Source organism: Delphinus delphis, chromosome 9 (genome assembly GCF_949987515.2).
Source record: "Delphinus delphis chromosome 9, mDelDel1.2, whole genome shotgun sequence".
NCBI lineage: Eukaryota > Metazoa > Chordata > Mammalia > Artiodactyla > Delphinidae > Delphinus > Delphinus delphis.
The window spans coordinates 32,762,824-32,789,504 of record NC_082691.1 but is presented as its reverse complement, the minus strand read 5'-3'; the positions used below and the strand labels follow the sequence as shown (position 1 = coordinate 32,789,504).

At 42.0% G+C, this 26,681-nt stretch overlaps 1 protein-coding gene across 3 annotated transcripts; it reads right to left on the bottom strand.

Annotated features, from left to right (window-relative positions):
* Positions 1–2,175: 2,175 nt before the first annotated feature.
* On the bottom strand, positions 2,176–9,956 carry TOMM7 (translocase of outer mitochondrial membrane 7). Of its 3 annotated transcripts, none has more exons than XM_060020397.1 (3): positions 9,788–9,956; positions 6,158–6,206; positions 2,176–2,420 (listed from the first exon to the last, which is right to left on the bottom strand). In XM_060020397.1, the coding sequence occupies exons 1-3, from the start codon at positions 9,888–9,890 to the stop codon at positions 2,405–2,407; spliced, it is 168 nt and encodes a 55-aa protein (XP_059876380.1). In that variant the 5' UTR covers positions 9,891–9,956; the 3' UTR covers positions 2,176–2,404. The 3 variants fall into 3 exon arrangements, with proteins under 3 accessions (XP_059876380.1, XP_059876379.1, XP_059876381.1); XM_060020396.1 differs by lacking the exon at positions 2,176–2,420 and adding an exon at positions 2,436–4,566; XM_060020398.1 differs by lacking the exon at positions 2,176–2,420 and adding an exon at positions 2,436–4,554.
* Between the last annotated feature and the right edge of the window lie 16,725 nt (positions 9,957–26,681).

Sequence of the window (26,681 nt, the reverse complement as noted above, 5' to 3'; positions counted from 1 at the left end):
GGCGGACTCTCAACCGCTGTGCCACGAGGGAAGCCCTATATAACTTTCTTGAAATGAGAAAATCACAGATGGACAACAGATTACTAGTTGCCAGGGGTTAGGGACAGGGATGGGGTGTGAGGGAGGAAGGTTGGCTATTAAAAGGGCAACCTGAGGGATCCTTGAGGTGATGGAAAAGTTCTGACTGTATCAAGGTCAATATCCTGATATTGTATACAGACTTACAAGATGTTACCACTGGAGGAGACTAGGTAAAGTTTACAGGGATCTTTCTGTATGGGTTCTTACACTGCATTCAACTCTACAACTAACTCAAAACAACAAGTTTAATTCAAAACAATGGTTGAAGTAATTAAATCACACACACAGACCATTGGGGCTCATCCCCAGTTTCTGATTCAAGAAGACCTCAACACATGCATTGTTAACAAGCTTCTAGGTGATGCTAGTCTGGGATCAGCTATGACAGCCACTGGTTTAGTGAATAACACATTGGGGCAAATATTATTCCTATTTTGTGGAAGAAACTCAAGTCTATAGAGTAAGTGACTACTCTACCAAGGGTAGTAGGAACTAAGCGGCAGGGCCAGGATTCAAATCAGGTCCTATCAGCTCAGTGTTTGCCTAAGCAAAATCAAGGTCAGAAATAATCTTATTTGTAAGGACTCTCTAGTACCTAGCACAGAACAGAGACCAATGCTTGCTAAACTGGATTGCACTGCCCTGAAATCTAAAATTCAATACAATGTAGGAGCTTAGTTATAAACATTTCACAAACCTTCAGAGATACAGACATTAAAATGGTACTAGTCTCAGCTCTTATCCTATGCCTTGAACAAATGCTTAAACTCTGTTCCTCAGCTTCCTCAGATGCGAGAAAAAGGAACTGGTCCCTTTCCACTTAATTCTAGATTTCTTCCTTTAAAATCTTCTGGGGTTTTATAAACAGCTACAAGTTAGCTCCTGAAAGAAAAAAAAAAGTTACATTTCCTATCCATGTTAGTATTTTATCAAAGTGGACACTTGCCATAGCTTTATTTCAATTTCTGGAAACCCTAAATGAAAAGGAAAAATGTGCACCAAAATACTAACTAAACAAAAATTCACTGACAACACGTTTAGTAGAAAGGATGAGGGCGTGGGGGAAAAAGGCCACAATCTTAAGCAATTCTACGGGGATTTAAAAGCTGCTCAGAGCTTTTAGCAAAATCATACGTGTACCGATTCATGGAAATGTTAAAGCAATTACATTAAGTGCATACCAAAAATGGTTTCCCTGCAGTTAGCTCTCCAGAATTCCACTTTAAAACCCCCTTATGCAATAAGCCTCCCCAATAGTCTTGTCTCCTTGTCTCCTAAGCAAAGGTAACAAAACTTGAGGAAATAGTCTTAAATAGCTAGGACGGTTTTACATTAGAAATAAGGTATTTCTGGAATGATAGCTCCAGTTACCGGAGATTACATTCATGATCATTCTCTAACACTGGATGTTAGAAACATTCAATCCAATGGGCACCTCCCAAACCGTGTCATACTTTGTTTCAGGCCTACTTTCCTATAATTAATTACAATTCCCAAAACTAACTAAATAGATCTATTTTGTTAGAATTACAAAAAAAGCTAAGTTTAAAAGGGGGGGGGGCCTTCAAATACAGATAAAGGTCCCAGGAAACCAGGATGCAGAACTGAAAACTAGTTCCATCAAATGCCTTTTCTTCTATCAGAAAATAGGTAGTGTTACTATTCTGTGTAGCTCACTATGGGCTCTTGCCCAGCCACCTCTAGCTTCCTAACAGTACTGAGGGAAATCTTAGACTCACGTTTAACTCACAAATCATACACACAACTCGCCAATGCCACGCCCATTCCCTACCAACACAGCCAAAGAACCCTATTTCTTTTAATGAGAATGTTACTCCAGTGCAGTACAGGAAGTAAGGACTCAGTTTGTCACAGAGAGCTGTCTCTACTTTTACTACTTCAGAACATCTCAGAAGGAGTTATTAATTCACTGCAAAGGGAAACTGGAATCCATTTGTTAAGTGAATGGACAGGAAATAACTTTCGTATTTTTTTAAAGTAGCACCTAGGCACATACATAGATTCCCTGTTTTGAAAAAGTACCAAAAGGCTAAATTTTTACCTAACAGTCCTATCATGTTCAATTCAAGAAGGACTCAAGGCATAACATTGTTAAAAAAACATTTATTTTAATACAGTCTATCATAAATAAGTCAGTAGAGGTTCCACTCTGCCACAGACGCATCTGAGAAGTAAGAGCCCTGTGCCATCCAACTGGTGAACGTCTGAACGATGTCCCATCTCTTATCCCAGCCAGAGTGCACACCTTCCATGTTGTTCCTCTGCATTGATTGCTTCCAAAACCAGATGACCAAATAGTCCTTTATCCCCAAAGTAAGCTAAAATGTTTGTGAAGAGGAAAAATAAATTAAACCCCAAAGTAAAAACTTCTTAAACATAGCTTAAGAATTAGAAGATTTTATACATTTATGTTTGTGTTTACTCATCTATCAAATTCAGTTAGCAGAAGGATCAATCTCACTGGGCAAAAAAAAAAACAAACATAGAGACCTATTTAAAGAAATATAGTTTTATTACTTTTTATTGTAGTTACCTATTATAAGTAAAAAGGAAAACATAAATTGAGGTCAATCAAAATATTGATATGAAGGACTGATGAACCCAGAAAATAAAGCTGTATCATTATTAGATTCAGGAGAGAGACAAGAGGTGCTTTACTTCTAAGTCCTGTTGATTAAAAATGTAGTTTCTAGTAGTATGTCAACTTAAATAAAATTGCATTACAAAATGACAATCTGAGCATTTTTAATTTTTAGAAATTATTTTCCCTCTACATATAAAACAAACCAACATGCATCTATTCCCAGTTTTCAAAAGTGTATTAAAATCTCACAATAAACCCCAAGTATTTTTGCATACAGTTAAGCTATGAAAACAAATTATTCATTTATCGAAGTCTCTTCCTCACTGGTAATGAGCATCTAAGATAAAGAGAAAAGAAAATCTTCCTTGGCTTTATAAAGATAATGGGAACAATCATTCTCTCAGTTACTTAGTATTCACATATTTTGCCTAAATAATGTTTTACTAAGATATTGTCCCTTATTCATTAAATTCTGCATTTTAAATAAGGCATTCATATCAACCAACCACGTACAATGCACCATCCTGAGTGAAAGAGGAGGACACTAAGACAAATGGGGATCTAATCCCAAGGAATCTAACAACTTAACAAGGGAAACAGACCAGTAAATCATGAACCATATTATCTCCACAAGTGTGATATATATAAATTTATATATAAACAATAAACTTTATATTGCTAAATAAGTTTTATATTAATAAAACATTTACATTACTGAAAAGCCTGGCAGATACAAGTCTATTCCTTTCAGGGTACAGACCAGGTAACCCAGGAAGACCTCTCAGTCAAGTCTCTCCAGTGCAAGCAGCACAGTATATGAAATTCTGTAACAGGATAACTCTTATCAGCATTCCTCAATCCCTTCCTAAATCACAAATATCCCTGGAAAGAAATCAGAAAATGTTCCTAATGACAGAAAAGAATGATCATCAGCACCAGCAATGACAAGAGCACTGAGATGACAGTAAGGTGAAGAAATAAAAAGCAGGGGGGTGGCTGCTTCATCCAGTCTGCAACTTTCAAGGGTCAACTCTTGGTGGGATAACTGAAGCCAGTACAACAAAAGGGTACATCTAGCACCACCTCTGGATCCTGGATCACCTGGGGCTCAAAAAACACTATTTCTCAGGATGCAGGTCTAGTCTAAAAACTGTACAGGAGGAAATGCTGTATCAGTTCCTGTTCCAAGACCACCAAGAGGTTAGGATCATTTAATTAAGTTAATTCAACATTTAAAAAGTGTTGCCAAAGTAGTTGGCAGCTACTTTAGGTACTTGCAGGACAACATAGAATGCAAATAAGCAACAAGCATAATACAAAGCAAAGAATGACAGACACAAAAGAATACTATAGGAACACAAAAAATGGTGCAATTTCAGTCAGGAGAAGGGGGAAAAGATTTAGGGAAGAGGTGACATTTGAGATTGGGCTTTTCTAGACAAGTGAAAACTGAATGGAAGAAGCATTCCAGGCTGAGGGAGAATAAGCATACAAAGGCACGAAGAAATACAGTTTATTCTGGGATTAGCATGCAGTGTCATGTAGCTAGAGCATAGTTCTCACAGGAGAAAGAAGTGGGGTAAATGAGGTGACATCGAAAAGATTAAAAATTATTATTAATAGTTTACTGCTCAAACATTACTTGTCAAGCACTGTAATACTTTACACACAATATTCTTATTCAATCCTCATCGCAATCTTATAAAGTAGATAGTATGCCCAACTTATAAAAGAGAAAACTTATCTTGAAAAGGTTAATGGCCTCTTGGGAAGAAGTATTTGATGGTAACTTTCAGGGCTTGGAAAATGTTCACACAGCTTGACCAGGTAGTTCCATCTCTGATAATGTTTCCTAAGGTACTGTTTCCCTAAGGAAATAACTGTTCTGAGGTCAATCGGCTACTCAGTAGCAGGTACATCACCTGAAACCCCATTTCACAAAAAAGAAAACTGATAGTTCAAAGAGTAAAGGCTAAAAAAAGGAGCTTGGTGGGGACCTTTGAAAGCAGTTTTAAGAAGCTCTACCATAAAAGGTTAAAGAAAGAGAAAAGTGAAGAAAGGAAGCAGTGAGTGAAGACCATTTACTGAAGGACTGTATCAGGGAAAAGAGAGTAACAGCACAAATGGACACAAAGAGGGCACACATGGCAGTAACCCTTAAGAAGGAAAAACCCTTGCTTTGAGAAAGGAGAGACCGGCAAGTCAGAGAAGATGGAGGAAATTCATATCAGATGGCACTGTGCTAAGTAACAGGTCATATTACCTAGGGAGGCCACATGACCCAGTGGAAAGTGCGTAAGCCTTGGAGACAGACATACTCTACCACCTACTGACTGTGTGATCGGCTCTGAAGGACTGAAGTGACAATTAGAGATACTGCACATAAAGCACTTAAAACAGTGGCTGACACACTGTAAATGACTGTTAGTAACATGACTATTATTATTTCTGCTCATTCTAGAAAAGAGTGGCTTAGATTAGAAGTCTGAAGAAGCTGAAGACCTAGAATAGCCAGTGAAAAGTCTGTTAGGACAATCAATAACTGTCTTAAGACAGAGGGTAAAGCTGAAATCCCACAGCACCTGTGCAGGGGTCCTAGTCATCATAGTGCCAGTCCTTTCTACAGAGCAATCCTGCCTGTTCCAGATTCTGCCTTCACACATACACATATACACACACACACGCATACATATGGCTTTCACAAGTATATACATACACACACACGTACGTCTGAGTATATGAATATATATACTCCGTATATCTGTGTGTGTTGTGTGTGTGGAAGTTTTCACAAGTGCTTATCCAACAACTACAAGGTTGTTTCAGAGAAAGGAATTTGACAATGCATTTTCAGAGTCACAAATGTTCATACACTTTGATAAGGAAATAAATCAAAACCTATGCACGTAAAAATGTTTGTTATATTGTTATTTGAAATACTAAAAAACTGAAAAACCTAAGTGATCAACAACTAGAAAATATATGGGCTATCAACTCTAACATTGGGTGAAAAAAACAAAATTCTCTGTACTCTTGTTAGAATGACATAAAAGGCCGTATTTATCTGAATAAGGATAAGACAGGAATACAGGTATTAAAAACAGTTCAGCTTTTAAAGTGGTAGGATAAGTTAGTTCTTTTCCTTTTAAAATGTGCTTCATTATGGTTATAACACCAATGCAGTATATACTGGGCTGGCCAAAAAGTTCGTCTGGCTTTATCCATTCTTACAAAAAACTCGAACGAACTTTTTGGCCAATCCAATAAAAATTAGGAAGGGGAGAGAAAGCAGTTATCTGATAACATAAGTTAGACTGGTCTGCAAACTGCTGCAGTTTTCCAACAGCCCAAAACTACACTTGACTGATAAAGCTCTGTTACAATACGTACCACTATTTCTCTTTTGCTTGCCATGACTTAGTACTAATGTATGAATGTTTGCCCTGCAATGCTTATTTGTAAGAGCAGTACCTCAAAACAGTTGGTTCAGGCATTCCGGGATCTGCACCCCTCTTAAATCCTGAGGGAGATGGGGAGGGAAGAAAGAGAAAGAGAATAAAAACTAATTAAAACCCTAGCAGACAAAAAATTTACAATCAAGACTTTTTCTTTTTAAATCAATCTAGGGTAGCTAGAATGATATCCAGATCTACCAGAATTACCTAGATTTACCTGCGCAACAGAACAGTCTTGAATCTTCACTAGAGTATGTGATTATGTGCAGAACTAATCAGTAGGGAAGAAAAACTACCTTATTCCTATAATACACACAATTAGCACAGCAACCCTTAGCACACACTCTTTCATTATTAGTCATTACCCACAAAAAAGATATCACAACAACCAAATCACACTGGATGAACTACAAAGAGCACAGAGATTTTTTTTAAACTATACTTTTTAAAAGAAACAATTGAAGATATCTTATTTTATCCCCTATGAACCACTCTTTTCATAAAGCAGCCAAAGATTGGTGATAGAAAGAGGGGGAAAAAATTTCAAGTTATTTTTAATTAAATCAACACTCATTACAAATACGATTAAATAAAACTTTTACCTTTTAAAATATATCAATTAACTAGACAACATATATACTAATTTGCTGAAATAACTGATTAAAATTGGACTTGGCATTAAGAACTGTGGAGTATGAAATTTTACCCCATTTTCAAGACAACAAACTGGCCCACCAGTTTCACAAATGCTGGTAGAAGATACAAGATTCCAAGTCAGAAACAAGGACAGGATTTCCCTGGTGGCGCAGTGGTTAGGAATCTGCCTGCCAACGCAGGGGACACGGTTTCGATCCCTGGTCCTGGAAGATGCGACATGCCATGGAGCAACTAAGCCCGTGCGCCACAACAAGAGAAGCCACGGCAATGAGAAGCCTGCGCACCGCAACAAAGAGTGTAGCCCCCGCTTGCCACAACTAGAGAAAGCCCGCACGCAGCAACGAAGACTCAACACAGCCAAAAGTAAGTAAATAAAATTTTTAAAAAAAAATGTTAAGGGAGAAAGTTTAGTTATTAAGAAAAAAAAAGAGAAAAGAAACAAGGACACTTTATTACTCCCAGCAACAGCTACAGTCAGAGTATTACCATTTAGGAGACGAACCCTGAGATTGGGGAACCAGAATCTTTCATAATGGGCAGTGAGCATGTCTCCCCTTTGCCCTGGAACTATTTTCCAAGGCTGTTCACCCTACCAATATCCTTAAAGATACGGAACAAAGGGTGGTCACTGCCTCTGCTCACCAGATTTGTAGAAATTCAAGATACTATGGAGAATTGTCTTCCAACAGGTAACTCACTAAAATCCTTTTGTTGGTAACTGTCCAAACACATTCTTTATCATCATGTCACTAGCGGTCCAATATTATAGCACTACATTCCCACTATACTCCCTGAAGCCCTAAAAGGTATGTTTGAACCTAAATTACACAAGAAATTCAATCTGCAGTTGCAGCTTTTAGTGAGAGCTAAGGTGGAGAAGTAAAGCATGGGAACTAGGTTAGACATGAAATTAAGTTTAGATACAGTATAAGGAAAAAGACAATGACTAACAAGGAAGAAGCACAAAAAGATAGCCTTAACATCAATCTCCACCTGAGTTGGACACTAGGGTACCAAAAATCACCATAATGACAGTCCTAGTAAAGAGAATATAGCTGGTGTGCACAAAAAAGAAAATGAGGTGGAAAAGGAAAGCATTAACTACTCTTCCGACCAAAACCTCTGATACACAGATTGTAACAACCACCTACACAGATGTAACAACCAGCTACAGCTTTCTGGCAGTAGAAAAGCAATTTCAAAAAGGAGAGGAGGGAAAGGTACAGGAAGACTTACAGAGCAACAAAGAAACCACAGGGACAAAGAAAGCAAGAGCAGACTAAAACCGAACCGGATATACACAACAATGGAAAAAGGAGATGGCACAAAGACGGGGAAGCATCAAAGCCCCCATACCTTCCTTAGCTAAAAGAAGAGTTCCTCCCAGTGCTTGACTAGTCAAACTGGGCCGTTCTACCATTAAGTGAAAGCTGAGGTGGGGATGAGTCTGGAAGAAAGAGGGGAATAACAGCCTGTAAGAGCAGGGTGTCCCAATTACCTGCCCTAACCTTTGATACCTATACAAAGTCACTAAAATCTGGCAAAGTAATGCTTCTGTTAAAAATGCGTTCAAACTCAGGGAGGGACTCCCCCGGCAGTCCGCTGGTAAAGAATCCACCCTACAATGCAGGGGACGCTGATTCAATCCCTGGTCAGGGAACTAAGATCCCACATGCCACAGGGCAACTAAGCCCGAGTGCCACAACTACTGAGCTGGCTGGCCTCAAATTACAGAGCCCACACGCTCTGGAACCCACGCGCCACAACTACAGAGCCCATGTGCCCTGGGAGCCTGCGCACCACAACTAGAGAAGAGAAAACCTGCACACCACAACTAGAGAGAAGCCTGCACACCGCAACAAAATATCCCACATGCCGCAACTATGACCCAACGCAGCCAAAAATAAATAAAATAAATAAATAATAAATCTTTTTTAAAAAAAGATTTATTAAAATTCTCCAATTGGAGAATATTAGAAAAAATATTTTAGAAATAAGGGCGGAAAAGGATCTGTTAAAGTCCTGCATACTGAAGTATCTCCAAGTTATCAGTTGCCTTGCAACTCATGGGGAAATGGGAGCCAAAGCTACCTAGAGAATGTCCAGCACAAACACTCTGTCAAGACTGAGTGAATGTACTTTATCTTACACCAAAAAAAAAAAAGGCAAGAAAAACAAGAAGCAGCACCTAGTTAAAATCATAGGATTCTGAAATATGAACCTGTGTTTTAGAAAATGTCAAACTGACAGAGCTGAGACTCTTTCCTTTCCACAATACTGCCTGAATAGGGCAGATTAAAATTAAAAGACTATCCAAGGCTAGAAACAGGATAAATTACCAATGTGCAGCCCTAGGTGAAAATATTTGCCTGAGCACTTACAAATCTTTGCACTACAGCATAGTGGTGAAGAGTATGGGCCTTGATGCCCCAATGCTTGAGTTCATAACTCCCCCACGTGACAGCTGTGTGGCCTTCAGCAAGGAACAGAACTTTTCTACGCCTCGGTTTCCTCACCAGTAAACCCGTTACTCCTGGTGAGAACGAGGAGGCAACCAATAACCATTGTCTTAATCATGCCTCAAAGCAATGGCATACCCACGAGGTTCACCGGTCTCTTTCCACTTAGGCCCACCTGGAAAGGTGAGGTTTAACGCCCTGAAAACCTACCTAGTGCCAAAGAGTGAATTCGTTGTTTTCACATACGTCAGGTCGTCCTAACTCTGTCAGAAAAGTAGGTCACCTCTAGTTTACAGATGTAAAAACAGGACGGGAGACATTACGTGACATGTTAAAGACCCCCCCCCCCGAAAAAAAAAGTAAAGGGCAGAACAAGAACTCGAACTCAGAACGACCCCACTCGACAAGACAGGCTCAAACGGCACGCGCGGCGTGGTCGCGTTTCTCTCTCCCGCCCCAAACCAAAAATGGAGTCTCGGCCTCCGCACCCGCTTCCCTCCCGACTCCTCCCAGATTCTTCTCATACTGACCCAGGTAAATCACGAGAGGAATAAAGCCCCAACGGATGGCAAACTGGCCTCCCTTGAAAAGCTGCTGCAGCCTCTGCTTGGCCTCTTTGCTCAGCTTCACCATGGCGACGGCCCGGGGAACACACTTAAGGAAACTACAGCAACCGCAGCAACCGCGTCGGGAATCCGAAAAAGAAACGAGATGCGCATGCGCCAAACACACAGCCTTTACGGCAGGAGACGTGAGCGTCGCCAGCGGAGGTCGTAATTCGTCACCTTACCACCTGCCTCTCCGCGGCCCCGCCTGTGGGAGGCGTATGCGTGGTTGATTCTCCTCGTTCAAAGGCCCAAGTTCACTTTCGTCTATTTAGGAATCGCTCAGTTTCGCTGATTGCAGGATGCCTGGGGGCACTGGTCTTGGGATTCCTTCTGCCCGGAACGCCCTCTCTCTGCCCACAGTCTTACCCATTTTTTAAAGTGTATCTCCAAGTGTTCTTTACCTAACATAGAAGGAACATTAACTAAATTCAAAAGGACCGGGTTTTAGTCCCAACTCAGTTATTCTGACTCGCCGTTTAATCTTGGCCAAGTTATTTAACTTATCTCTGTATCAGTTTGCTTCTTCAAGCTGAAGGTTGAACTGCAAGGAAGGTTACAAACTGACGCCCAACAGAGCCCCTATCCATGTTTTCTTTGACTCCCAGGGTGTTTGTTTTTTTTATTTATTTAGTTTTTACATTTTAAATTACTTGCCAACATTTTAAAGTTTGGGAAAGTTCCCATGCAGATCTGGACTTTTTCAGAGAAGTTGGCGAATCTCATTGCAACAACACCCATCTTGCCCTCGCTGGTTTAGAATTGCAGTGGTTCTCACCCCTGGCTGCACAATAGAATCAGTGAGGCGTTGTAAAGGCTTACTCCTTGCTGGACCTACTGCTGCTGGGTACCAAATCCTACGAATTATCATTAGTTTGGGGGTGGGGCCTGGGCTTTGGTTTACCATTGAAGTTCCCAACTTCTGATTCAGTAACTGCCTGGCCGCAGTTGGTGTTTGAGTTTTTGACCCCAGGTCGAGGACTTCTTGATTTCTAAGGCTGTAAGAGATTTCCAAGGCTTTGACCTTGATGCCTTTCCTGGCTCACCCTCAAGATACATCATATTTTCTTTTAAATTCTTTTTTTTTTTTAGTTTATTTGAGCAAAAATTTGTTTAAATCGAGCAGTTCCAAACCAGAAGTGCTCCGTCTTTTAAATTCTTAAGGTGCCCAATGGCACATAAAAATTTCCCCTAGCTTTCTGGATATTCCTGTGCTTAGCTCATCATCATGATAATAACAACCTGTCTACTCTGCCTGTGTTAAGTGTTTCAATACAAAAGTTACTGTATATGTAACACTTGTGGAATTGTTGAATGAATGTCATCAGGAACTAACAGCCTTGGTTAATTATGCTACTTAATCAGCCACAGAACAGGTATCTAAAATGCTTATTTGTAAATTTATGATTAGAGATATTCTTGGCAAAAGAACTGACATTCTCCTTCCAAGAGGGCAACTACACTCAGACAACCAATTAGAAATAACTAATACTTACTGGGTGCTTACTATATGCATGCACTGTGCTTGCTCACATGCCTTAACTCGTTGAATCCTCTCAACTCTGTGAGATGGGGACTGTATCAACAATCTCATTTTGAGAAAACTGAGGCACAGGGAAGTGAAGTAAATTTGTCCAAGTTCATAGAATTGGTAAGTGGTGGAAGTAGTGTCTAAACCCAGACGCTTTTACTCCAGAACTTGAATGTTAACCATGACACTAGACTGCGTTATAGACGAGAAGTAAACACAGGACCAGAAGAAAAGAAATCGTATATTCTCAAAAAATATTTTCCTCATGCTGTGATAGATAAAAGAATTCTTTCCATTGTACTGAAGCAACACATACGACTAGACCAAATGCTGGCCAGTGACCCAAAGGGATGCTGACTGGCTGAACCAACCAGACTCTCCCTAAATGAGTTTTGAACTCAAGATAGAAATAACAATTTGACCAAAGCTGGTAAGATAGAGAGAATAGAAGACATGAAGCGGCAGAAGGTACAAGTAGGCAGAAAGAGTGAAGTAGAGAATATTGAGTTATAATGATATTAAAGCCCTCAGGTAAAGAATAACATGCTTTCTGGGGCTTTTTGTTTTGTTTTGTTTTTGTTTGTTTGTTTTTTGGCCTTGCCATGGGGCTTCTGGCATCTTAGTTCCCCGATCAGGGATCAAACCCATGCCCCCTGCAGCGGAAGCGAGAAGTCCTAACCACTGAACCACCAGGGAAGTCACACATGCTTTCTGGTGACAGCGCAATACCTGGAGTTTGCTGTAGGCTGAACAGCCTTCCATTCCCCAGCCTTATTCCAGAGTTGGTAAGCCTGGCCTTGCCATGGTTCCTGTTCTGTAACGTAGAAGGAAGTGGAACTAATCAATTACATGATAACCCCCATGGTCTCAGCTAATTATAAAATAACAGAAGAGAGGTGAAGGCATGAAGGTGAGAAACTCAGGGGAAAAAATCAACTGTCAGGATTTCACCGGCAACATCCAGAGAAAAGATAATACTAACTCTGTCTTCTTAGGAAAAAAACCTCTAGAGAGGGTTAGATGGTTGAACGCTTTAAGTTGCTAAGAGGAAAGAAACCTACAGAAATATGGGTGATAGACATTTCTGACAGCACAGCCAGGCTTCACAGAAAAACAGGAACCACTCCTTTAAATGTCTATTTCCACAACTGTAAAATGGAAAGGGAATAACTACTTGTTATGGACTGAATTCTGTCCCCCTCCCCCCAATTCATATGTTGAAGCCTCAACCCCCTTTGGAGGGATTTGGAGAAAGGACCTTTAAGGAGGTAATTAAGATCAAATGAAGTCTTAAGAGTGGACCCTAATCTGATAGGGCCTGTTCTTATAAGAAAAGAAAGAGACACCCTCGTGCACAGAGAGGCCATGTGAGGACACAGTGAGAAGAGAGCACCTTGATCTAGGACTTTGAGCCTCTAGAAGTGTGAGAAAACAAACTTTGGTTGTTTAAGCCACCCAGTCTGTGGTGTTGTGTTATGGCAGACTGAGCAGACTAATATACTACCTAACAGGGTTGTGTGTAAGGAAAATTAGATCATGTTAATGTATTAATAAAAGTACCATGTATTGGGCACCTCCCTGTGCCAGGCCCTTCATGGACATCATCTCCAGTCCTCCAAAACTTCATGCTCTTTGCACCTCTCACACTGCTTGGTGTGTAGTTGGTTTGTTGAATTTTGAATCTGAACATCATGGTCTTATTAACACAACATTTATAAGCCATAATTGTTTTTATGCATTCACTCATTCTGGAGTATTGAGTACTGACAATGTCCAGCTCCTTGTGCTATGGATAATTATGTGTGGAGACCCATAAGAAAATGAGGTACAGTCTTCCACTTAGAGACTCTGTGATCTAGTTAGAGAGAGTAAGACAAGTATATTAATAAGTTACTTGTCCATGTGACTAATCTTTGGAAAAACAATAACATCACATCAAGGTTAAACACAGGGACCCAGGGGCAGAAGCTCTGCATTTGAATCCTGGCTCTGTCACTTAGCTGTGTGATCATGGTCAAGTTATTTAACCTCTCTGAGTCTCTTTTCTCATCTGCAAAAGAAGATAACAATAATATCCACCTCAGTCAGTTACTGTAAAGTTGAAGAGATAATATGCTTGAAATATGGGCCCTAACTAAAAGACTTAGGCAAAGGTAAGCTATTTCTATTATTGTTTGTTGTTTGCGTCTTCGTTCTTACTGGTTTCTGTTTCAAAGATCAACCTTTTTCAGAAGTTTTTTCTCTAGTTCTAAGGCTACCTATCAACAGCCTTCCAGGAACTGGCTGCACCTACTACATACAGAGCTACAGAGTGCACAAAGACTAATACAACCTGCGACAGAATGTAAGCTCCTCAAGGAAGAGAGTTTATGCTTTGTGCCCATTAAATCTGAATACAATGCTGTGCCATGGAGGGAGCCTAACATATATCCATTGCTATAAAGAAAAGAACACAGGGCTTCCCTGGTGGCGCAGTGGTTGAGAGTCCACCTGCCGATGCAGGGGACACGGGTTCGTGCCCTGGTCTGGAAAGATCCCACGTGCCGCGGAGTGGCTGGGCCCATGAGCCATGGCCGCTGAGCCTGCGCATCCGGAGCCTGTGCTCCGCAACAGGAGAGGCCACAACAGTGAGAGGCCCGCGTACCGCAAAAAAAAAGAACACAGAGTTAGAAGTCACGTGGATCTGACAGCAGACTTGTCAACCTTTGAATCCAACTCTGCCATTTCCCCAAAACAAGAACTGCAAGAACTAATTGATAATATATCAGAAAAACTAGTTAATTCACCATGGTTACCAGGAAAACAGGGCCTATTTTCCAAAATGCAGCCAAATATATGCACCAAAATGAAAAAGAGGAAAAAAATTTAGCATGCATCTGGTTTTCCAGAAATGGTATATTAAAAATATATCAGTATTCAAACACCATGTGCTTTCTTGAGTTTTTAACTCTTACTTTGTCCTCTTTTTTTTCTGCTAGGGTGTTTTGGGTGGATGGATAATTTCTTACTGCCATGATACAGCTTGGGATTCTTCAGCATATCAAGCGAGCATATGCATGGAATAAATTTCTGCAAAGAAGAGATTAGCCAAAAAGCATCACTGGGACATCTACCAAGTGTAGGGTTCTGCCAGGAAAAGGGAGTTTCAGAAAACTGTCCTTCTCAGCTCCTGCCCGCAAAGATTTGGGAATCTTATTTGGGGACAGAGTGCACATACCCTTGAAAGACAAGAGAGTATGGGATAAGAGCCAAATGTGTAGGGCAGACAGTATACTGTTATAGAAATCTGGATGAGAGACAAGCCACAGAGGGCTGGATTGTTCGGGGGGAACGTCACAGAACTGAGCCTGAGCTAGTTTCTGATGGCTGAGGAAGAGGGAGACAAGAATAAAGAAATGCCAGAAGGTGCAGGATTTGGAAAGAGAGAGTAATAAAACGATTTAGGTGGAACAGAAGCTCCAGGCAGGAAATAATGAGACCAAGTTATAAAAAGAACGTAAATGTCATGTTAAGAAATTTGGATTTTAGCCAGAGAGTAGCTAGAAAGCTACTGAATATTTTAGAGGAAAAAAAAAAATTACAAGGTAAAAGCAATTTATTTTTAGGGTTTAATTTTTTCAGCTTTCTTAATTTTGTTGAAAAGGAAATAAATTCACATCGTGTAAATTTAAAAGGTACAAAAGGTACTCAGTGAAAGGTCTCCCTCTGCTTCTGTCCCCTGCTGCCCATTTTTATTCCTGCAAGCAAATCAATGTTACCGATTTCCTATATATTCTTCCAAAGATATCTATGCATATGTTTTGCAAATGGAATACAGTCAGATTTACTTACCTTAAAAATGTAATTTAAAGATTATTTTATATGAACACATAAAAAGATTTCTCATTACCTTTTTAAAAAATAGATGGATTGGTACAAAAGAGCATAATTCTATTTCTTTTACACTTTGCTGCTCAGATCTTCTCCTTGGAGGCAACCCAGTGTCTCTAGTTTCATATACATCCTTCCAGAGATATTCTACGCATATGGAAACAAATAAACACAAACTCACACATCCTCCTCACCCCTTTAAAAATATACAAATAGGATGCATAATATACACTATCTCACCTTCTTTCTTTATTTTAAAATATTTCTTACAAACCCAAATAAAGTCTTTACTTAAATTAACGGTACTGTACCAATCTCAACTTTCTGGTTTTAACAATGGATTATGGTTATGTATATCTTATCACTGGGGGAAGCTGGGTGAAGAGAGAGTTCCTGACCCACGGGAACTCTCTGTACAATTTTTGGAACTTCTTGGAAGTCTTAAAATATGTCAAAATAAAAAGTATTAAGAATATTTCTTGGCAATTATTTCAGATCAGTACATAAATAGCTTCCCTATTTACAGATGCATAGTCATACTTTTCATGAATAAAATATTTAACTTGTCCCCTGTGAAGCCAAATATCTCAGATTTCCTTTAAATTCCTGAAATTTAATAACAGTGTCCAACCGTGTGTACTCAGACTTTGACTCGATGGTTAAGAGTGGGCTAGGTACCAAACTATGTAACCATAAAGGATGTAGTGGGAAATCAGGGGCTGGGAAATCAGGAGCACGCAGTTCTCATCCTACTCTTCTGCTCACTAATGTTTGACTTGGAGTAGGTCACTTAACCCTCCTGTTTTGGCTGTCTCATCTGCAACATTGGGATTACCTGCCTTGGTTACCTTTCAATTATCTTGAGGGTTAGACAAGATGATAAATGGGACATGACTTACTTAAGTTGAATCCACTATAAAAATAAAAGTTTGGCAAGTATGACTGTCACCTATATCAGAATCCTCTACCTACAATCAGAAATAGGAGTTATCTCCACAGACATACAGAACAGATTTGTGGTTGTCAAGGGGAAGGGGGGTGGAGAAGGGATGGAGTGGGAGTTTGGGGTTGGCACATGCAAACTATTATATATAGAATGGATAAACAACAATGTATAGCACAGAGAACTATACTCAATATTTTGTAATAACCTATATGGGAAAAGAATCTGAAAAAGAATAAATAAATATATATATATATATACACACACACATATATATTATATATATAATACATAATATATATATAAAGCTGAATCCCTTTACTGTACACCTGAAACTAACACATTTTAAATCAACTATACTTCAATAAAAAATAAATTTTTAAAAAATATAAAAGAATATAAAAAAGAATGCATATATGTAAAATGGAATCACTTTGCTATAGAGCAGAATTAACACACATTGTAAATCAACTATACTTCAATAAAAAAAAAAGAAATAGGAGTTATCTCATGGCAGATTTAGTCTCCCTTTGAGTGCCAAAGAAAGCTGCGTCTTACCCCATATTATTTTTGATTTAAAATAAAATTATTTCCTGAGCGCTTCTGTTTTCTAATCCAGTCACTAATGACTGTCAGAGGGGGTGCCACACAGTAATAATGATAAATAAAACCTTTGCATTTAATAGCCATTCTGCCTCACTTCAATGTACAGTTTAATAATCCATCTAACAGGTTGGCTTCTTGGTATTAGTACGTTTTGCAGGTAAATCATCCTGTTGGACACATCAAGAAGCAATTTTAGTTAACACCCAGACATTCTAAAGGGGTCTCACTCAAGGGCGATAGTCAAAGTATTAGCTTCCACCAATCAGAATAGCACCAAAAGACACACCCACACTGGCTCACCTGGGCTGGAAAGCAGAGTGCAGGTTTTATTTTTGTTTCTTGTTTTCCCTGAAAGGGAACTTCATGTTGAATTTCTCCAAGAACCAGACAATGTAGCCAACACCTATGTTTAAATTTTTCAAGCTAAACATTTTCTCCTCAGTATTCTATGGAGCAGAACTGGGAAAGATTCAATGCCTTTTTTCTGAGGAAATGTGTGGCTCCTTGTGCAGTTGCTTGCTGCCTACAGCCTGCTCACAGTGGGTGCCTATTATCCCAGTGGCAACACCAGCTTATTTAAATTTCCATGGCCTGCTGTTCACTGGGACTGAACTGATGATACTAACCAGGTAAATGGTTATGCCCTGGGATCCAGGAGTTCTACTTCTCAGAATTTACCCTAAGGAAAGGATGGACGCATTAAGGGAGGTATCTGCTCACTACGGATCATCCTAGCTGCACTCCCCACCTATAGGGATGGGTCCCCAGCAGCCAGCAGCTCTATCCAGTCTGACCCACCACTGGTCCAGCTGATTGGACAAAGCATAGATTCCCAACACAAAAAGAGCCAGTCGGAGTCTTTCTCCCAGAATTTGGAATTGGGACAAAGAGATTCCACTTCAGTCAAAAATAGACTCTTGTAAGATAGAGATATAATGTTGAAAGAGCAAAGGGACCCATCTTCTCCCACCATGGGGCTTGAATAACAGAAGAAGCTGGGCAATGGGAGAAAAATGAAGCCCACCCAGAGGGAAACACCCAGAAGAGGCCCACCTGGCTACAGAGTCCATTCCTTTCCCTGGGCCCCTCGCCTTTCCTCCCTCTCTGTGACACTCCCTCTATCATCATCAAAAGTCCATCAATTGACTGACGATAGGAAATTCCCTGGCAGTCCAGTGGTTAAGATTCCGTGCTTTCACTACTGAGGGCCCGGGTTCAATCCCTGGTCGGGGAATCCCACAAGACACACCGTGCAGTGCGGCCAAGGGGAAAAAAAAAAAAAAAGGCTGACGATAACCTGAATTGGTCTCTTGCAACTAAAGAATTTAACTGGAAAATAGCTCACCAAAATATTCATTGCAGCATGATTTGAGACTTGGAAGCAACCTCAATGCTCAGTGGCAGAAGAATCATTGTCAGTGCTGCCATACACAGGTGTGCAGCCTTTTAAAACACAGATTACATAGACCGTGTAGCAACAGGATTAAAGAGTTGTTAACTGATACAAGGATAAAGCAAAATTTTATGAGCACCGGGGTTACAGCTATATACAAAATATGTCTAAAGATGGACAAAGGCTGGAAGAGAAGAGAAAACAGAGCAGAAAAAGTAGATGTGGAAATATGAGGTGATAAATACATAAAACTGAACATGGCACTGGGAATGGAAATGAAAGTGAGGATGTGCATGGCCTATTGAACGAAACATTGACTGGAAAGGCGGCAATTCAAATCAGCTATGAGATTTCAAGTTTGGGTGATGGTATTTGGTGATAGTAACACAAATAGCAAAGAAAGGGGAAGGAAGGAAAGGGAGGGAAAAACAAAAGAAAGGAAAGAGGGAAAAGAGGAATATAACAGTCCTGGAACAAGGGCTCTGCTATTGTGGGAGAGTTAACATGTTTTGTTAGACACAGAATCACATCTGAACACAAACCTGAAGGTCTTCTGGTTTTCATTCTACAAATGGAAAACGCGAGGTCCCCAGAGGTGAAGGCCATCTAGCAAGACTTATCAGATCCAGGCTCTTAAAATTCAAGGCCAGTGAACTTCATATATACACCATACTGTCCATTGTTTCATAAAAATATACAAAAACTGGATTAAAGCCAAGATGTAATAGGTTTGATTTGCAGACCTTTCCTCATTGACCTATTGATAAATTAAGTTCTCATTTCATTGTCAGATTCTTCCCTGAGAAACACTGCTATTTAAAAATATTGATTTCATAAAGTGATTATGGAGGTTGACAAGTTGTTCAGGTAACTGACCAAATAGCATTTTAAAACGATTTCCTTTCTTTCTTTCATTTTGCTGCGCCAGGTCTTAGCTGCAGCACACAGGATCTTTGTTGCAGCATGCACATGGCGTCTTTGTTGCGGCATGTACCTGGGGTCTAGTTCCCTGACCAGGGATTGAACCCAGGGCCTCTGCATTTGGAACACGGAGTCTTAGCCACTGTGCCACCAGGGAAGTCCCAAAATGGTTTCCTTTCTAATCAAGATAGGTCAAGAGTTAGAAATGAGGGCAAGACATAGGAATGAAAGTTCCTCCCAGCAGGAGGCACTATAGCACATGGAATCAGACTGCTGGGGCAAACCTTAGCTTTGCAGCTCTCACTAGCTACGAACTCTTGGATGAGTCTCAGGTGGTACGTAGTAGGTGCTCTATAAATGTCAGCTCTTATTATTAGCCAACTGAAAGGCAGGACTACTTGCCGTGACTGCTAGTTCCAGGTCAAGGCATTAGGGATGACTTAGGGACCTTCGGGCAAGCGTGGAAGAGTCCAGTTAGGCAGCCTAAGCCACACCAGGGCCTGGACACGCAGGCAGACAAGTAAACAGATCAGAGGAAATCTGAGCAACAGCTCACACTGGGTTTCCTAGAGAATGTTCAAAGTTGAGTTTAAGGGGCAGGATGCCAGGACAGGAAATAATTGGAGAATACTCAGCTTAACCCTAGAAGAGAACTGAAGCAGGCCAACAATGCTGGTAGTTGCGGGGTGCGGGGCAGGGGGGGGAGGATATAATAGAAAAAAAAGTGCTCAGCACCATTCAGGACATAGGAAGCAACCTGGTTACCTGGCGACATCAAATGGTAGGTTGGAGTTAGAAGCTTAGATAACACTTGTTAAAAACTGTGCAGGGTCTAAAGTTTTACCCCATTTCCAAGCTTGCAAGTTACTCTTTCATGGACACTGGTAAGAGGCATGAGCCTCTTGGCCAGAGACTGAGGATTTTATTACATGTGGCAAAAGAAGTAGCCAGAGCTTTGTGTTGGTTTGCAGTGGTTCCCCATGTCCCCCGAATCCCACAATGATGACGCAAAGGACCCATCCAGGATGCCTGCACATGCAGAGGGTTGCCATGGGAGAGGAACACTGACCTGGAGGGATTCATTGTTTTCATAGTGAGCAGTAGCAAACCTTCGTCTGGGAGGAGGCATTGCCTCTTCCCTGAAGGTCGCTTGCTGCACACATAACCCTGAATAATGGCCTGGACGAAGAGCCAGCGGGGCCTTGCCTTCTTGGCATTCTCAGAAGGAACAGACGGGGAGGCCCAGTGCCCATGGCACATGCTCTCTTCCAACAACCCTTTTAAACCAGGATGGAAACTTCAGTCAGGGTGAATTCAAAATTGAGGTGGAATTAAGTCAAAAGAAAGGAGACTGTAGAAGCGCAAAAGTGAGGCGCTGGAGAGAGCAGGTGAGTCAGAGGCTGGCTCCGGAGATAAGGAGAGACCCCAGACAGGGACGTGGGCCTCATCCAGCATAGAAGTCATAAGAAAAGGTAAGATCTGCAAGGGACAGAAGGCAGAGAGAGAAGGACTCACATAAAATGCCCAACTGAATTAGCAGATGCAAATTATTATATATAGGAGGGACAAACAACAAGGTCCTCTTGTATAGCACAGGGAACTATATTCAATATCCTGTGATAAACCATAATGGAAAAGACTATGAAAAAGAATGTGTATGTATATGTGTAACTGAATCACTTTGCCATAGACCAGAAACTAACACAACATCGTAAATCAACTATACTTGAATAAAATAATTCTTTTCAATGCCCAGTTGAGAGGCTAGGACAATGAGACAGAGGCAGCCAGGTGGAGTAGGAAGCTCAGGCATGGGGAGAACCGGGGCTGTGTGAAATCAGTCAGAGCACGCCTGCACTCAGAGGTCTAGGGAGATCCTCGCAGCCCAGCCCCCCAGCCGGGCGAGGGGCCCCTTCCATGCACTCCCTCAGCACCTCCTGTCGGCTCCACTGCCCCATGGCTGGCTGTGACCACCCTGGGATTATAAATCCTCCTGGAACGGGGACCGTGTAATTCACCTCCATACCCAGGGTCTGCAGCAGCACCTCTCATGGCTGGCGTTCAACGTACACACTGTGAATTAACAAGTCAACCAGTTAGTCGGCGAGGCACTTTCCGGAAGCCTTACAGTGTCAGATTCCGCACGTGAATCATATGAGGACTGAGAACAAACCGACTGCTCGTGGAAATTGGAAAGTCACAGGTCCCAATTCCAGAAGACAGTTTTGTCAGCGTAAAGGTACACACACCAGCCCTCCAGGCACTAAGGGTGGAGAGTGGGGTGAAAAGCCAAAGTGGCAACTCTTATTTCTTTTTTTTTTTTTTTTTTTTTTGCAATACGCGGGCCTCTCACTGTTGTGGCCTCTCCCGTTGCGGAGCACAGGCTCCGGACTCACAGGCTCAGCGGCCATGGCTCACGGGCCCAGCCGCTCCGCGGCATGTGGGATCTTCCCGGACCGGGGCACGAACCCGCGTCCCCTGCATCGGCAGGCGGACTCTCAACCACTGCGCCACCAGGGAAGCCCCAACTCTTATTCTTTATGTCCACCTCCCACCCCTTGCCTTGTGGGTGTAGAGAATCACACTGCTTCAAAGAGAAGCACAATTGTTACGGCTGAAGCAAAAAGAAATGGCAACAGTCGACTTCAGGTATTTAGAAAAAATTTCCACGAGTGCTTTAGTGAAATCAGGTGTGGGGAGGAGAGGGGGACCAGGGTACAGAGCTAACACCAAAGCAGTGGAGTCTGGGAGAGAGAAGAAGAGGAAGAGGCCCGGCTTCCAGGAGACCCGGACAAGGTCTGATGGGTGGGGAAGGAAGTCAGAGATGGGGGCCAGGAACCCTGACTTAGTGGAAAGAGGGCCTGCTCTGGGGCACCGGGTTGCAGGGATCCTATCAGGAGATCATCGTGTTCCTACCTTCCCAGCTCGGGGCCTTCGCGCTCCTGTGCCCTCTGCCTGGAATGCTCCTCCCATGGCTCAGCCCCTCATTGCCTTCAGGTCTCTTCAGTAATACTGTCTCTCAGAAGGGCATGCCCTGACCATCTGTCTAACATAGAACCCCCCTCCTCTATCTCTCTCGAGTCCATTTCCCTGATTTTATTTACTTTCCTAACATACACAGTACACGTCAGGGGATACATGGCCACCAGAGTTCCTAAGATCCTGTTTTCTGTTTCTAATAAAACTAAGGGAGATGAACAAAAATATAAAAGGTTCTTCAACATCACTAATACATTTCTCTCTCTTCTACTGCATGTCTGCTACAGAGTAACATTTCTACTGGAAGTTCCCCTTTCAGGACGCCAAATGAAGAAAGCAACATTGAAATTAGAAGGCAACACAGTCAGCAGTTTTGGTTTTTAAAAGACAAGGTTGGGTCACCTCATCCGATGGGAAGCAGTGGCCATGTCACATCCACAGAGCTCCACCACAGAAGACCCTCTGTTTGCCCCTCCTAAGACAGGGAGATGGAGGGGCAGGGATTCTCCACCACTCAGACTTTTGAAACATAAGTGACCTCAACAGAGAGCTAAGAAGCTGGCATGAGTAACGTCTTATTAAATAACCATTACTCCATCTTCTAATGGAAATCTCTCCCAGTAGCAAGTATGTGCAATCCCTCAGAAGAGAAAAATGTTCTCTTAATGGCAGAAAATTTTATATATCTTTCTCCCAGAGAATCCCTCTCTCAATGCCTTAAAAAGAACCAATTAATTAACAATATAAAACCCTGGCAACGAGAAGAGGGGGGCCTCTCCAGCTCAGGCCACATGAACCTAAACAGCAGGCCAACATCTGCAAACCAGCCTACGCCCTTGGGAGCACGTGGATGGAAAAGTCGATGTAATCATTCCTTTTTTGCTGTAGGGCGAGGGCCTCTGTCAGCAGGGGCTTGCATCATGCCCGTGGTTTTTCCAGCAGAAGAAAACCCACTCATGCACCAAGACTCTGCTGAGCCTTTCCAAACTGTCATGTGTGAGCTCACCTTTGGGCCCCAGGACACCCCTTAAGAGAATTGGCACCCTTAATGCCCAAGAAGGTAGAGCCCTAACGCTTCGCTAGGGTGGGACCAGATGGTGGTCAAACCCTCCCCTACTACACGTGGGGCTCACTTCCATGCCCTGTGGGCTGATTACAAACTCCTAGTTTAAAAATTAAAGAGCCAAGTCATCTTGAACCCAGTCCTGCAAAGGGGTGTGTCTTGCCAAGACAGAGAGAGGAAAGCCAGCAGAAAAAAGAGTGGTGAGAGTAGAATTCATCACAATTCACATTCAGTTGAATTCTGAGCCTCTTAACCAAAAAGGAAACTCATTTCCATCAGCGGCAACTCCCACCACTATTGGAGTGATCTGGGGCTTACTTGAAATGAAAGCCTCCAGCTACTAACGCAGGACCTAGGGCATCAGGAGAGCTAAGTGGTTAATGCCACAGGACTCTAGGGAGAACCGGCTCCAATTCTCTCTCAAGCCAGGCAAGGTAAGGCCAGAAACTAGAAAGATACCATCGCAGGAGGAAGAAGGAAGGCAGGGTGGGAAAATGGCTGCTTTTAAGCTGTGAGAGCTGCTCATTATCCTCTGCCTTCCCTCACTAACACACACACACACACACAACGCACACATGCGCACACACGTGCAAGATGTGATAACTCTAAGTACCCCCTACTCCACCTGGAGCAGGAAAGAATAGTGTTAGTATCAATGTGAGGAAGTAGCCAAAACTTTGTGAAGAAAGAGGAGGAACCTCTGAGGATCAAGAGGGGAGACTTTCCCCAGGACCAGGTTATCCAACAAGATCAGAGGCCCTGGGCTTCCCTGGTGGCGCAGTGGTTGAGAGTCCGCCTGCCGATGCAGGGGACACGGGTTCGTGCCCCGGTCCGGGAAGATCCCACATGCCGCGGAGCGGCTGGGCCCGTGAGCCATGGCCGCTGAGCCTGTGAGTCTGGAGCCTGTGCTCCGCAACGGGAGAGGCCGCAACAGTGAGAGGCCCGCGTACCGCAAAAAAAAAAAAAAAAAAAAAAAAAAAAAGATCAGAGGCCCTGGGATAAGGTAGTTTGATGATAGAAAGTTCCATTAAAGACCAAAACCAAGGGAATTCCCTCGTGGCCCAGTGGTTAGGGCTCTGCACTCTCACTGCTAAGGGCCTGGTTTGATCCCTGGTCGGGAGACTAAAATCCCATAATCCATGTGGTACAGCCAAAAACAAAAGCTAAAACCTAGTTCTCAGCTTCCCTAAAGACGAGGAAGTCACCTTTAGAGGGACATCAACTTTTGCTAGAGGGAGTGTGAAAGGATGGTAACAGTTTTTGAAATAGATTGTGTTGTTCTTTTTTGTTTCTCCATACATTCATTTATTCATTCTTCCAACAAATAGTTACTAAGTACCCGCTGTGGGTCAGGCATTGCCGATGGACAAAGAGACATAACAGTAAAAAAAGACAAAGTTTCTGCCTTCATGGACTTTATATTCTGCTGGGGAGGCAATCAATAATTTTTAAAAAGCATCAAATACTTAGGTGGTGCTTTCCACGTGTCAGATCCATTTCTAAACCCTTTCCATATAGTAATTCATTTTATTTTTATCACAACCTATAGGGTAGGTGCTATTATTATCCCCATTTTACAAATAAGGAAACCAAGGCATAGGCAGGCTAAGTAACTTGTCCAAGTACACACAGCTAATAAGTAACAGAACAAGGATTTGCACCCAGGAAGTTGAATTTTAGAGTCCATATTTTTAATCAACATAGATTGGTACAGGTATGGGTATGGGTTTAGGTTTGGGTGTGGAGATGGAGAGGGAGATACAGACAGAGATAGAGAAGAGGACAGGAGACCTCTACGTAAATCATCTTGAAAGGGACTTAGAAGCCAGCTGAGAGAAAGATAGATGGATAGATAGATACATGCTATCTATTTCTACTATAGATATATCTATTTCTATTTTATAGAAAGCAGTGTTTTTTTTAAAAAAAAAATAGAAAGCAGTGGGGAGAGGGGGCTGGGCTTGGAACAGGGTGGCCAGGGCAGGTGCCATTGGAGTTGACCAGGGCAGATTCCCAAGGCCTGGCCAAGCCACAAGCAAGTATGATCATGAGTGACCAGGTCCCAGGTCTTCAACAGCAAACCCTGGAGAAGACCAGGGCTAGAAACAGTCCCATTACAGTGGTCACTGTCCAAGCAAAGGCCAGCTGCAATGCAGAAGATCCATCTGTGTCATCTGCCTCCCTTCCTGGGCCATAAGCACCTCCCCACATGCATTCACCAGGCGCCATGGAGAGAAGGGGAGGGGATCAGAAACCAGAAAGACGGGGTCTTTCTACAAAAATAGACTCAACATTCCCCCTAAAATCCTGTTTAAATGATTGAATCTGAGTAAATTTACTTGACTCGACTAAAATGTAAAACCCCCTTGGCACCTTGAGCCCTATCTAGCAGACACGGGCTCGTAAGGGAACGCAGATCAGCAATGGAAAAAGCTAGACTGACTCTGCTCTCGACTGAGCATTTGTGATGCTGCTGCCCCCCCACTCGAAGGCTACTTTGGGAAGGAGAGGAGAGAGGACACAGGATGAACGGCAAGAGAAGCTAAAAGGATCTGTTGCTTTCCTTTAAGATGGTACGGTCATGGTTGCACAGATGTTTAGTCACGGCAAAGGGTAGGGAGGAAACACATGTTTAAGTACATCACTGGAGAGATCAAAAGGATTATGCACTGTTCCATTACCATTTTTCTAAAGCTTAAAGCATGATTTAGGAGAAGCTGTCTGTGGCATGGCGGCATTCAGTTACCCAGCACAGATTTGGATGGGCCTGGCAGCAATCTCCAGGCTTCCAAATGTGGGTCATAAATATGTGTTAATCAGAAAGGACATTGCAGTCAAGTGGCTTCACATATTTATCATCATTCGTATGAAAGGCATGTATTAGCAACCTCCTACATGAGGTTCAGGCAGCCTGGAATATATATGCAGAAATTAAGCGGTCATAATTTCTACTTCTTGAAACTTAAACTTGGCAATGTTGATTTGAACAATCCCATAAGTATACAACTAAACAAAGCTCATCTGCAATTATTCTCTGTCCCAAACTGTCTTCCAAAGTGGCTGTACCATGTTGCATTCCCACCAGCAACGACTGAGAGTTCCTATTGTTCTACATCCTCACTACCATTTGGTGTTGTCAGTATTTTGGAATTCAGCTATTCTAATAGATATATAATGGTACCTCATTGCTGTTTTAATTTGCAATTCCCTAGTGATATAAAACAGGGAGCATCTTTTCGTATGTCATCCCGTCATTTTTGCTGTATTCTATTCATTGGAAGAAATTCAACAGGTCCAGTCCACACTTAAGGGGAGGGAATTATACAAGGGCATGAAGAGCAGGAGGATGGGGCCATTGGGGACGATCTCAGAGGCTGCCCAACATAATTTGATTCAGAAAAGAATGGAGGAGAGGAAGTTGAGACAAATAAAGACAGTGCTTTTGAGGAGTCTTTTTCAAGAGAAAAAGAAATGAAGGGTTAGTTGCAGAAGAAGATGGAGTTAAAGGATGTT

Coding starts and splice junctions, on each gene's coding strand:
- TOMM7 (XM_060020396.1), bottom strand. CDS start 9,890: ATGGTGAAGCTGAGCAAAGAGGCCAAGCAGAGGCTGCAGCAGCTTTTC. Junction 6,207..9,787: donor TCCTCTCGTGATTTACCTGG/GTCAGTATGAGA, acceptor CATCTCCCTCAG/GATTTAAGAGGGGTGCAGAT. Junction 4,567..6,157: donor CCTGAACCAACTGTTTTGAG/GTACTGCTCTTA, acceptor ACCTCAGAACAG/TTATTTCCTTAGGGAAACAG.